This window comes from Balaenoptera ricei, chromosome X (genome assembly GCF_028023285.1).
Source record: "Balaenoptera ricei isolate mBalRic1 chromosome X, mBalRic1.hap2, whole genome shotgun sequence".
NCBI classification, from domain to species: domain Eukaryota; kingdom Metazoa; phylum Chordata; class Mammalia; order Artiodactyla; family Balaenopteridae; genus Balaenoptera; species Balaenoptera ricei.
The window spans coordinates 97238828-97251174 of record NC_082660.1 but is presented as its reverse complement, the minus strand read 5'-3'; the positions used below and the strand labels follow the sequence as shown (position 1 = coordinate 97251174).

The 12347-nt window shown below is 50.6% G+C and overlaps 1 protein-coding gene across 1 annotated transcript in view; it reads right to left on the bottom strand.

Moving 5' to 3' along the window:
* Nucleotides 1-1605: 1605 nt before the first annotated feature.
* Nucleotides 1606-12347, bottom strand: part of FRMPD3 (FERM and PDZ domain containing 3) — a 52717-nt gene continuing 41975 nt past the window's right edge. Inside the window, exons 11-12 of the mRNA XM_059911167.1 lie at nucleotides 6109-6930; nucleotides 1606-4523 (exon numbers count right to left, since the gene is read on the bottom strand). Of these exons, the coding sequence (XP_059767150.1) occupies nucleotides 1606-4523; nucleotides 6109-6930 (3740 nt within the window). The remainder of the gene's footprint in view (nucleotides 4524-6108; nucleotides 6931-12347) is intronic.

Here is a 12347-nt window from a genome sequence, read left to right as displayed (position 1 = left end):
AGGAAGAGGGGGGCTGGCTTTTGCAGAAGGAGCTCCCCTAATTCTTGCCGGGAGGAATCGCCACTCAGGGGGTCCTTTATCGCACTCGGGGATACCAAGGATGGGCGGGGGTTAAGCACAGTGTACATCTTTATAAAACTCACATAAGAATGGGAGGTTTCACGTGAGCCTCTCACGGAATGATGAAAGAGAGGCAGACACAGGGCACGAACTTGGGGGAAATGGGGTGTATGGAGAGGTGGATGAGAAGCAATCTATACAGAAGAAACATTGGCTTTCTTTGTTCCCTACAATGGGCAATTAGTAGGGACTCCGTGTCTTCACTCCCAGGAACGTTGTAGTGGGGGCGGTGACGGCAGCAGATGTGTGTCAAGGAGGATGCTAAACAGTGTGGATTCCCTTCCAGATGACTCGGAGGAGTGGGGAGAGAGAGAGAGAGAGAGACAGAGAGATAGAGATAGATGAGAGAGAGAGAGAGAGGGAGAGAGAGGGAGAGAGAAAGAGAGAGAGAGAGAGAGAGAGAGAGAGGTGCCGGACTGCACCGGGTAAGGCGCTCAGCTTCTTTTCTTAGAGACAAATCCACAGGGTCAATACACAGCCAAAAGCATATACTCAGGATTAACATATCACGCTAGCTTCCAGAAGTTTAAGATATAGTCATCAACACCCCCCCGACCCCTCCCCCCCACCCCCCCACCCCCCATCCCCCATCTGTAGCTAAGTCGGACTCCTAAGGACAGTCTGTCTGGTAGAGAGATGTTGAGAGGAGCCGCACGCTGGCAGCGACAGCCCCTGCGCTGGGCCAGGCCAGGCGGGCTCTGAGGCCTGCGCCGGGTCTCCCCAGGGCAGACGTGTTCACCAGGCTCCTTACCCAGAACGAGCGGGGTGATCCCAGATGCTTGCTCCCTAGTGGACTGAGCCGCCCTGCCCATCAGCGAGGGGCAGGGCACTTTGGGGATGGCTGGTGTGGAGCTACTGGGCCTGGGGTCGAGCGCTCCCCGAGGCTGCCAGCCTGCTGGGCCGGCCACAGACAGCTGAGTGCGGCTGTTTTCTGCAGACCCGCTACCCGGGCACAGGCCCTCCGGGGTGGCTCCTGCCGAGTGAGCGTGAGCCCAGGGTGGGCGGGCACATCTGGACTGGGTGCCCGAGCCTCTCCGCTCGCTCGGCACTGTGGCCTGCTGCTACTGCCACTGCTCCCCAGAGGGGCACAGGAGTCAAGAGGAGCTCAAGGCCCACCGGCCTCCTGCTTCAGGCCCGCCTCCCTCCGGCTCCCACGATGGAGCAGGAAGTGGGCCTGACGTCACGTCTCAGCCCTAGAGAAAAGAGGCAATACAGCTCTGCGGCGGGCGTAGTGACGGGGGTGGGGGGGCTTGGCCCTCACAGTGACGCCCAGAGGCCAGGGAAGGGGTGAGGATACCCAGGGTGGCAGCTGCCGGGAGCCCTCAGGAACAGCCTCAACGCAGGGAGCTGTCACTCCCTGGAGACTGAGGGCTCTGGGACCCTGACTGGCCCAGCAGACACCTATACTCACCACAAGATGCAAAGACCACAAAGCTCAAACCTGGGGCCACGGTTGGGGAAGGGGGGCAGGCCCGGGCAGATGGCCTACTTAATAAGGGTTTTTAAGGAGCGGGTGAATGTGCTCATAACAGTCGCTGAAGCAGGGGAGCCCGGTGTGTGCCCTGCGGCCGCTGCCTGCTGCTGCTGCTTGAGGCTCCGGGCGGTGGACTCCTCGGCTGCACGCAGCAGGAAGGTGTAGTTCCTCACCACCTCTTCTACCTTGGCCAGCAGCTCTTGGCGCTGGGCCTCGGAGCGCACGATGAACACCAGCCGCACGAAGGTCTCAATGAGGCTGCTCAGCACCTGGAAGCTGCCCGTGATGGCTGCCAGCATGTGAGTGGGGCTCTTGTCCACGTTGGCCACGCGGCGGCAGGAGGCCCGGAGCTCCTTGAACTTGAGAGCCAGCTCGAGCTTGTATTCAGAGATCTGGGCGACGTAGGGCTTGGGGGCGCGGGCCTCGGGGCTGGCCACGCACTGCCGCAGGACCGTCAGCAGCTCGTTGGTGTCCAGCCGGGCGGCCAGGAAGCCGTCAGGCAGGCCGTAGGCATGGGCCCGCAGGGCGTTGATCTTGGCCAGGCTCCCCTCGAAGGTGGACACCCGCAGGTCGATCTCCTGGGTGCGGGAGGCCTCCGGGCTGCTGCAGGTGGCGGCATCCAGCACCTGCAGGGTCCTGCTCACCACGGGCACCACCTGCTCGTCCAGCTTCATGCCGGGCAGGATCTTCATGGGGATGGAGTAGGAGAGCTCGTCCTTGCCGTCGCTGGTGTCATCCGCCATGTCGCACTTGCGGTAGTAGAAGCAGTAGCGAATGGAGCAGCACTTGCCGCTCTCGCTGTCCTCGTCCAGCTCCGCGGGCTTCCGGTACACCTCTTCCGGCAGTGAGAACACGGCCATCTGTCTGGGGCCTTTGGTCTCAGGGGCAACGTGGACGTAGGAGGGGTCTCCAAGGGTTGGGGATTCCAGCGACTTGCTTTTGGGACCCACGCCTAGAGGGAGGCCTGCCTCTACCTCCTTGGCCTCCCTGGGCAGCATGCCCAGGGGTGGGTGTGGGTAGACGTCCGAGGTCAGCGAGGCCCTGTCGCCCTGGTCCAGCTCACTGATGCTGTAGCGGCGCATCAGTTTCCTGTAGTTGGGAGCTCCTAGACACTCGCCCCCCGAGGCACATGTGGTCAGGCATGAAACGCCGCTCTCAGGGTCCGATCGGCACTCTCGGGATTCCAGGCTGGTGGAGCGGATGCGCCGGACACTGGTGGGGCTGCCGAGGCTCAAGCCTGGGCCGGCCTCTGGCTGCCTCTGGGTAGGGGGGACCCTGTCCCTCTCCCTGCCCCGGAGGCCGGGCACCGGCGTCTGGGGGGCCTGAGGCCGGGCCCCCCGGCACATGCGCTTGCAATCACAGCTGCGCCTCTGCTCTCGGGACATGCCGGGCCCCTGCTGCACGGGGCTGCTGCGGAGCTGGCAGCTGCAGCGGCCTGGAGCTGGGGGTTGCAGGTACTCGGTGCCCGACAGCTCCCCCTGGCTTGGTGGCTTGAGAAGTTCCTCAAGGAACTCCAGCTCATACTGCTTTACCTTCTGCAGCTGGGCCTGCCGCTCATCGGTCTCCTTCTTCTGGCGGGTTGGGAAGGTGGCAGAGAACAAGTTGCGGAGCCGGAAAGGACCCCGGGACGATTTGGGCTTGGTGGGGCCTTCGGAGGCCAAGTGGGCTCCGTCCAGGGTCGTTTCGATCTTTCTGGAGGGCATGGTGCTCACCTGCCGGCTGGCAGCCTGAGGCCTCAGCGGGCTCTGGCCTCGCGGCGGGCAGCTGGGGCTCTGCAGAACCATGGGGTAGCCGGCTCGGGGGACCAGGCTGGTGTCTTCAAGCTTGCTGCTTTGGGGGGTGCTCTCCAGCTGCCCCTTCTCCCCCTGGCCGGAGACAGTGCCCTGCTTGTGCAGGGAAGGCTTAGCACCCTCAGGCCCGCCCTTGCCCGCCACCTCCCCGCTACCTTGCTTGCCCACCGACTCTCGACTCGCTCGAGAAAGATAGCTTTTGGGAGGGAAACTTTGAATAGGCAGCCTGTCCTCTTGTGAGGAGAGGTGCAGGCTATCAGCTCGGCTGCCTGCGGGTGCTCGGGACCCGGAAGAGACCTCTGGGCTCAGCTGCGGCTGCGAATTCCGTGAAGCCTCTGGAGCACTGGGACTCATTTTGAACTTGAGATTCTTATTGGCACTGCCGCTCATCACGCTAACTTCTGGCCTTCCCATGCTGACCTCTGACCTCCCCATGCTGGCCTCTAACCTCTCCCCACTGTTGGGGGGGTTCCCCAAGGCCCCGCCAGGGGCAGATAGACTCTTAGTATGAACCACCTGCTGTAGGGCGGCCGAGATGATGGCTGGGGTCACACTGCCCTTTGGGTCCAGGATAAGCTTGGGGCTCAACCTGACCTCCTTGGGCAGGCTCTCCCTTAGCTCAGAGACCTGCTCTTCACTGAGGGACGGTGTGGCCGCCCTCAGTGACATCTCTAGGCCCGCCCGAGTGTGGCCAGGCCCTTTGTCCTCAGGAACTGGGGATAGCAGGCTCAGATTCTTCTGCTCACTCAGCTGAGGGGACAGCGCTGGGTGCACAGCCAGGGCATACGTTCGCTCGCGCTGTGGCTGGGCCTCTGACGGGGGCACCTTCCTCCGAGCACCAGGGGCGCCAGGACTCTGGCCTGTGACAGCTGGCTGGAGGGACAGGTTGGGATCCGGGCGCCCGAGAGAGTAAGGGGCCGTGAGAACGGCCTGGGCTGCACAGCTCTGGATCCGGAAGGGCAGGTCCTTGCGGGCCAGGAGGCTGTCCTTGTTGAGATGCTGGGCCAGGAAGTAGGTGGTATTCTGGTGTTGCTTCATGGCTGACATCATCTCCGACATGTCCGTGAGCTCCGAAGAGTTGGTTTCGTGGCCCGAGTCCAGCGACGATTCAGGGGTGATTGTGGCCAGCACAATCAGACCTGGAGGGACAGGGACAGGGTCTGCAGCATTTACTCGCGTCAAGTCCTTTCCAACCATATGTAGAGAGTCTATGAGGGTCAAGGTTAGTCAGCAGGGTTTCAAGCTGGAAAAAACCAGTCAGGCCTGGGGGGCCTGCAGGGCTGAGGGTGGGAGGAGGGGAGGGGAGGGGACAAAGAAAGGCAAGCTGGGAGAGGGGTGATGAAGGGCTGGAATCCGAAAGAGAAACAAAAGAGGCCTAGAGAAGATCTGGGCAGTTTGATGGCAAATTAACATGCAAATCACAGGCAAAACAACATGCTAATCATCACTATTTTTAGATTCAACAGCTAGGAAATTTTTGTTAATTGTCCTGAAGAGAGCCAGCAAAGAGAGCTCCCTCTCTCTCCGGCCCTCCTCATCTGGCCAGGCCTGCCTACAGTCCCTGCAGCTGAGGCCATTTAGCTGAGCTTGGCCTCTCTCTGGCTATCACATGGGCCTCTAGCCTGGGAGCAGCCAGTGCTTGGAGATCCAGACTCTGAGCAAAGAGAAATGCCAGGCCTGGGGGCGAACACATGGGGGCTGCCCGACACCAAGGATGCACTCACATACAGAAAAGCCAGGTACTCGCCCTGGTCAGCGAGGCTCCCTCTGACCCCAATTGCTTCACCCTCTCTGTCCACACTTGCCCTCGCCTCACAGGCTTTCTCATATGCCTTATTCCTCCCTATTTCCTTCCTGTCACTGTATCACTGACCTCTTTGTTTGAAGGCGTATGTGTGTGGAAGGATGTATGTGTGACTATGGGTGCATGTCTGACATCCGTGTTTGTCTACAAGATGGATGTATGTGGGTCTATAGCAGGGAATAGCATGCATGTTGTATAGTTTGCCCACCGAATAATAATAATAATAATAGTGGCTACCACTTACTGAGTCCTTACTATGTGCTAGGAAGTGTTTATGTACTTCGCATGAACGATCTCATTTAATCCTCACAACAACCCTACGTGATAGGACTATTGTTCTCAAATCCATTTAAGATGACAAAAGTGAGGCTCAGAGAGGGTTAAGTGCCTTGCCAAAGCAAAGGTGACACTGAAAGTGGTGAAGAAGCCAGGACTTGGATGCGTCTGACTGAGAGCCAAAGCTCTTAGGCGGATAAAGGCCTCAGCCCTGAGCGGTGAGGGCTCCTGGCTCCCCTGATCCCAGGTCCCTAGGTGGTTAGTTGGTCATTTTGTTTTTCTTCCAGTCATATGCATGCTGGCTGTTCTTTGCCTGTCTTCTATATCTCTCACAATCTTGCTCTGATCCTCCATCCTGGCCTGGCTCCGTAGCTGTCACGGCCCCAATCCCTGGGGTCCATCGGCAAGACATTTCCAAAGCGATGGAATGGTGAGAGCCAGAGCTCTAGCGGGGGCTGAGCAGCAGATCCCTGCCGCAGCTTCGTCGCTCCCCCGACCCTATCTGAACTGCCTCTGGCCCATCCACTGCCCTGACACACCACGCTGACTTTGACCTCTGCTTGGGAAGAAGAAATGTCACCTGCTGGGCCTGCCTGGCCAGGAGAAGGAAAGGGAGGCAAGAGGGAGGAGGAACGCGCTGTTACCTGCAGTCTGAGGGGCTGGGGGGTGTGGTCCATCCTCTGAGGCTGCCAGGGCTTCCAGAGCCTGCAGAGTGGACACCAGGGCATCATCTAGCTCCTGGGCATGATCTCGGACTGTCCGGGTCTGCACGCTGTCAATCAGTGTCACCGGAATCTCATCGTACAGGAGCCCACGCAGGTGGCGTCCTTGCTCCTGGCTCTGGACGGCCCGGCGCTTGGGGTCATCTTCATCAGAACTGTTGTCTCGGAAACCAGGAGGTGGGGCAGCAATGGCAGGCAACAGCGAAGTGCTCTCATCTTCCTCCTCTTCCTCCTCCTCACTCCCGGGGGGTGGGAGGGACATCAGGTCTACCACATTGTCACGAGAGGAGCCAGACCTCCCACCTTTGCGAGGGCCCAGCTGCTCCTGGAGTTTGGCTTTGCAAGAGTCACAGTAGAAATTCAGGGCTTCAGCCCCAAGGGAATTGTCCAAAGTGTAGGACCGGGCCCTGCTGGCACAAGGCTCGTGGTCTAGGCTAGCTGCATCAAAGTCATCAGGGATCACATCATAACCTTGGCCAGAACTCTTAGACGTGGGGTCAGACTTGGTCCGGGGCCTGGTCTCCTCAAAGAAGATTAAGTTCTCATTGACATCTGTCCGGCTTTCCTGATCCTTCCTTTGTTCCCGCATGTGGAGGTAGCAAAAGCTGACAAGCTCAGAGTCGGCAGGCGGGGGCGTGCAGCGGCTCGACTTCCTGGGGCTGGTGCCCATGCTGCCCACATAACTACTCTCCTTTTTCCCCAGGTGGCCCCCAGTGACAGGGCGGTGGGCGCTGTGCATGTAATCTAAACCCAGAAAGAGAATCAACACATGAGCCCTGGTGCTGAGGACTGTGGCCGAGTTTCCTTGGCGTCTCGGGCCTGGGTCTCTGGTGCCCGGTTGGGTGGTAGGGACTGAGAGGGAGTGTTATCTGGCTGCTGCTGCCCCTGAAAGTAGAGTGAGTCGAATCAAATGGCCTGGGCTGCTAATAGCCCCATCACCTCTGAAATGGGAAAAGGCATGGGCTGGGGCGGGGGTGAACACCTTGGTATCTGGGCACAGCTGGACTCTTACATGGGTATGTCTGGTCTGAGAGTCAGCTGTAGGGTGAGGTTTGTTCTATGTCCCCCCTGGAACTGTCCCTGTCTCAAACCCCACTCTATTCAGAGTCTGTCCCACCCCCAGTGCTCTGTTACACTCGTGTTATGCTGGAGCTCTTGTAGCAGAAGGAAATGAATCTGACAGGTTAGTAGTGGTTCAGTGGGCAAGTGTAAAAACAGGCTAGTACAATCCCAAGAGTGTGTATTTCAAAGAGCATTTTCGATGGAGGGACCCTAAAAGAATAGAGCTCTACTAGTAAAATTCAGGGCATCTGAATGCGTAAAGCATATGAGAGATACGCTGGGATGTGGGAGGAGGGTGGGGAGAGCATTTTTGTCAATTCCTCAAATCATAGCACTTCTCTGTATTCATACAGGGCTAGCCTGCCTGCTCTACATACATGTGGTAAAATGTTCTAGTCAACAGTTTTTAACGATGGTAAGTGTGTGCATCTGAGAATTATCCATAGCAAATGCTTTCTTTCTGGTTTCTCTCTTTTCGTCTGTTCTGGGGACCCCGTCCCATGTTATCTGTGAGAATATACTCAGACAATGCCAATTCCCTTTGTTATCAGCAGACAGACAGACAGATGGCAGGCATTAACTTAGGCTAAGGTCATACACATGATCCTATTTAATCCTCACAACAACCCAATGAGGTAGGTGCTATCATTATCCCCATTTTACAGACAAAGAAACTGATCCATTCGTTTTGTGACTTACACAAGGTCACATGAGTTGTAAATGGCAGTGTGGATTCTTTTTTATTTTTATTTTTGGCCTTGCCACGTGGCTTGTGGGGTCTTAGCTTCCCGACCAGGGATTGAATCTGGGCCCTCGGCAGTGAAAGCAGAGTCTTAATCACTGGACCACCAGGGAATGCCCTGGCAGTCTGGATTTGAGCCCAGGTTTGAGGGTCTACAAAGCCCATGTTTTTTTTTTTTTAAAACATCTTTATTGGAGTATAATTGCTTTACAATGGTGTGTTAGTTTCTGCTGCATAACAAAGTGAATCAGCTATACATATACATATGTGCCCATATCTCTTCCCTCTTGCGTCTCCCTCCCACCCTCCCTATCCCACCCCTCTAGGTGGTCACAAAGCACCAAGCTCATCTCCCTGTGCTATGTGGCCGCTTCCCACTAGCTATCTATTTTACATTTGGTAGTGTATATAAGTCCATGCCACTCTCTCAGTTTGTCCCAGCTTACCCTTCCCCCTCCCCATATCCTCAAGTCCGTTCTCTAGTAGGTCTGTGTCTTTATTCCTGTCTTGTTCCTAGGTTCTTCATGACCATTTTTTTTTTAGATTCCATATATATGTGTTAGCATAGGTATTTGTTTTTCTCTTTCTAACTTACTTCACTCTGTATGACAGACTCTAGGTCCATCCACCTCACTACAAATAACTCAATTTTGTTCTTTTTATGCAAAGCCCATGTTTTTTAACCATTACCTTATAGTTCATCATGGTTCTCAAGATGTTGGGAAAAAAAACTCTCAAATGCCCTTCAAATTCCAGCTGGACAGGGTCAACGTGTCAGTGTTGCTTTTTATTAGTGCTTACAGCCATCACAAAAGCATGGTGCTGTCACTTAACAATGGAGCCCCGAAATACATGAAGCAAAACCTGACTGAATTGAAAGGAGAAATACACAAGTCAACTGCAATAGTTGGAGACTTCAATACCCTACTTTCAATAATGGATAGAACAACTAGGCACAAGATCAACAAGGAAATAGAGGACCTGAACTGCACTATAAACCAACTAGACCTAATAGAAATCTATAGACTATGTCACCTAACAGTAGCAGAATATACATTCTGCTTAAGTACACCTGGAACATTCTCCAAGACAGACCATATGTTAGGTCATAAAATAGACCTCAATGAACTTAAAAGGAATGAAATCATATAAAGTTTGTTTTTTGAGCACAACAGAATTAAATTAGAAATTAATAACAGAAGGAAATTTGGGAAATTCATATATGCATGGAAATTAAATAAAACATTCCTAAATAACCAATGGGTCAAAAGAGGAGTCAAAGGAAATTCGAAAATACTTGGACATGAATGAAAATGAAGACACAGTATATGAAAACTTATGAGATCTAACTAATGTAGGGTTTAGAGGGAAATTTATAAACACCTACATTTAAAAAAGAAGGATTTCACATCAATTACCTGACCTTCCACCTTACAAAACTTGAAAAAGAAGCGCGAACTATGGGAATTCCCTGGTGGTCCAGTGCTTAGGACTCGACGCTCTGAGTGCCGTGGCTCAGGTGCAATCCCTGGTCAGGGAACTAAGATCCTGCAAGCCACACAGCGCAGCCAAAAACAAAACAAAACAAAACAAAACGAAGCAAACAAAAAAACAAACTAAACCTAAAACAAAACAAGCAGAAGGAAAGAAATAATAAAGTATAGAGGATACAAAAATTGAGAAAAATCAATGAAACTAAAAGTTGGTTCTTTGAAAGATCAATAATAATAACAAACCTTTAGCTGTACAGACCAGGCAAAAAAGAGAGAAGATTCAAATTACTAAAATCAGGAATGAAAGAAGGGACATCACTGCTGACTCTACAGGTATGGAATCATTTATAAGGTGAATATTTTGAATAAGCTTATGCCAACAAATTAGATAACCTGAGATAAAATGGACAAATTCCTAGAAATACACAAATTACCAAAACTGACTTAAGAAGACAGAAAATCTGAATAGGCCAATAACAGGAAGATAAACTGAATTAGTAATTAACTCTCCCCAAATCAATCAACTCAGTCAGTCAGTCAGTCAGTCCAGGCCCAAATGGCTTCACTGGTGAATATTGTCAAATGCTCAAAGAAGCATTTATAGTAATTTTTCAAAAACCCTTCCAAGAAATAGAAAAGGAAGGGATACTTCTCAACTCATTTTGTGATGCCAATATTACCTTGCTACCATAACCAGACAAAGACATCACAAGAAAACTACAGACCAATATTTCTTATGAATTTAGATACAAAATATATCTCAACAAAATACTAGCAATCTGAATCCAGAAACATATACCAAGAATTATACACCATGACCAAGTGGGATTTACTGCAGGAATGCAAGGTTGATTTAACGTCCAAAAATCAATTAATATAATACACCATGTTAATAGAACAGAGGACAAAAGCCACAAGATCATCTCAATAGACACAGAAAAATCACTTGACAAAGTCCAACACCTTTCATGATAAAACTCGACAAAATAAAAGGCAACTTCTTCAACACGATAAAGGTTAACTATAAAAAACCAAAGCTGGGCTTCCCTGGTGGCACGGTGGTTAAGAATCCGCCGGCCAATGCAGGGGACATGGGTTTGAGCCCTGGTCCGGGAAGATTCCACATGCCGCAGAGCAACTAAGACCGTGTGCCACAACTACTGAGCCTGAGCTCTAGAGCCCGCAAGCCACAACTATTGAACCCGTGTGCCACAACTACTGAAGCCCATGCGCCTAGAGACCGTGCTCCGCAACAAGAGAAGCCACCGCAATGAGAAGCCCACGCACCACAATGAAGAGTAGCCCCCGCTCGCCGCAACTAGAGAAAGCCCGTGTGCAGCAACAAAGACCCAACATAGCCATAAATAAATAAATAAATAAATTTTAAAAAACAAAACAAAACAAAGCTAACATCATACTTGATGGTGAAAGACTGAAAGCTTTCCCCCTAAAATAAGGAAAAGTCCAGGATTTCCATTTTCACCACTTCTATTCAACACCATACTTGGATTTCTAGCCAGGACAATTAGACAGTAAAATGAAATACAGTCATCCAGACTGGAAAGGAAGAAGTAAAACTATCTCTATTTGTAGATGACATGATCTTATATAAAGAAAAACCCCAAGGAATCCACTAATAAGCTATTAGAACTAATAATCTCAGCAAGGTTACAGGATAAAAGCTTAGTATGCAAAAGTCAATTGTATTTTTATGCACTAGCAATAAACAATCTAATAGCAAAATTAGGAAGCAATTCTATTTATAATAGCATCAAAAAGAATAAAATACTTAGGTATAAATTTAATAAAAGAAGTACAAGACTTGTATACTGGAAACTACAAAACATTTGTGAAAGAAATTTGAAGAAGATTTAAATAAATGGAAAGACACTCTATGTTCAGGGACTGGAAGACTTAATATGGCTAAGATGGCAATACTTCCCAAACTGATCTATAGATTCAACACTGTCCCTATCAGAATCCCAGCTGACTTTGTAGAAACTGATAAGCTAATTCAAAAATTCACATGGAATCACAAGAGACCCAGAATAATCAAAACAATCTTAAAAAGAGGAACAAAGTAGGAGGACTCATACTTCCCAATTTTAAAACTTAACTATGAAGCAATGGTAATCAAAACTGTTGTACTGGCATAAGGCATTACAGGTTATATGGAATAGAACTGAGAGTCCAGAAATAAACTCTCCTTTATGGTCAAATAGCCCAATTTAAAAATGAGCAAAGGATTTGAATAGATATTTCACCAAAAAAGATATGCAAATGGCCTATAAGCACATGAAAAGATGCTCAACATCAGTAATTATTATGGAAATGCAAATCAAAACTACAGTGAAATACCACTTCACATCCGCTACAATGGATATAATAAAAAAGATGAACAATACAAGTGTTGGCGAGGATATGTTGAAACTGTAACCCTCCAACATTTCTGATGGGAATGTAAAATGATGCAGTCACTTTGGAAAACAGTTTGGCAGTTTCTCAAAATTAAACATAGAACAGCAATCTTACCCCTAGATATAAATACCCAATAGGAACGAAAAAATGTGTCCCTACAAAAACTTGTACATCAATGTTTATAACATCATTATTCATAATAGCCAAAAGGTGGAAACAACCCAAATGTCCATCAGCTGATGAATGGATAAACAAAATGTGGTCTATCCATACAAAGGAATATTATTAGTTAATAAAAAGAAATGAAGTACTGATACATGCTACAACATGGATGACCCTTGAAAACATTATGCTAAGTGAAAAAACCAAGCTACAAAAAGACCACATATTATATGATTCCATTTATACAAAATGTCCAGAATAGGCAAAGCTATAGAGACAGAAAA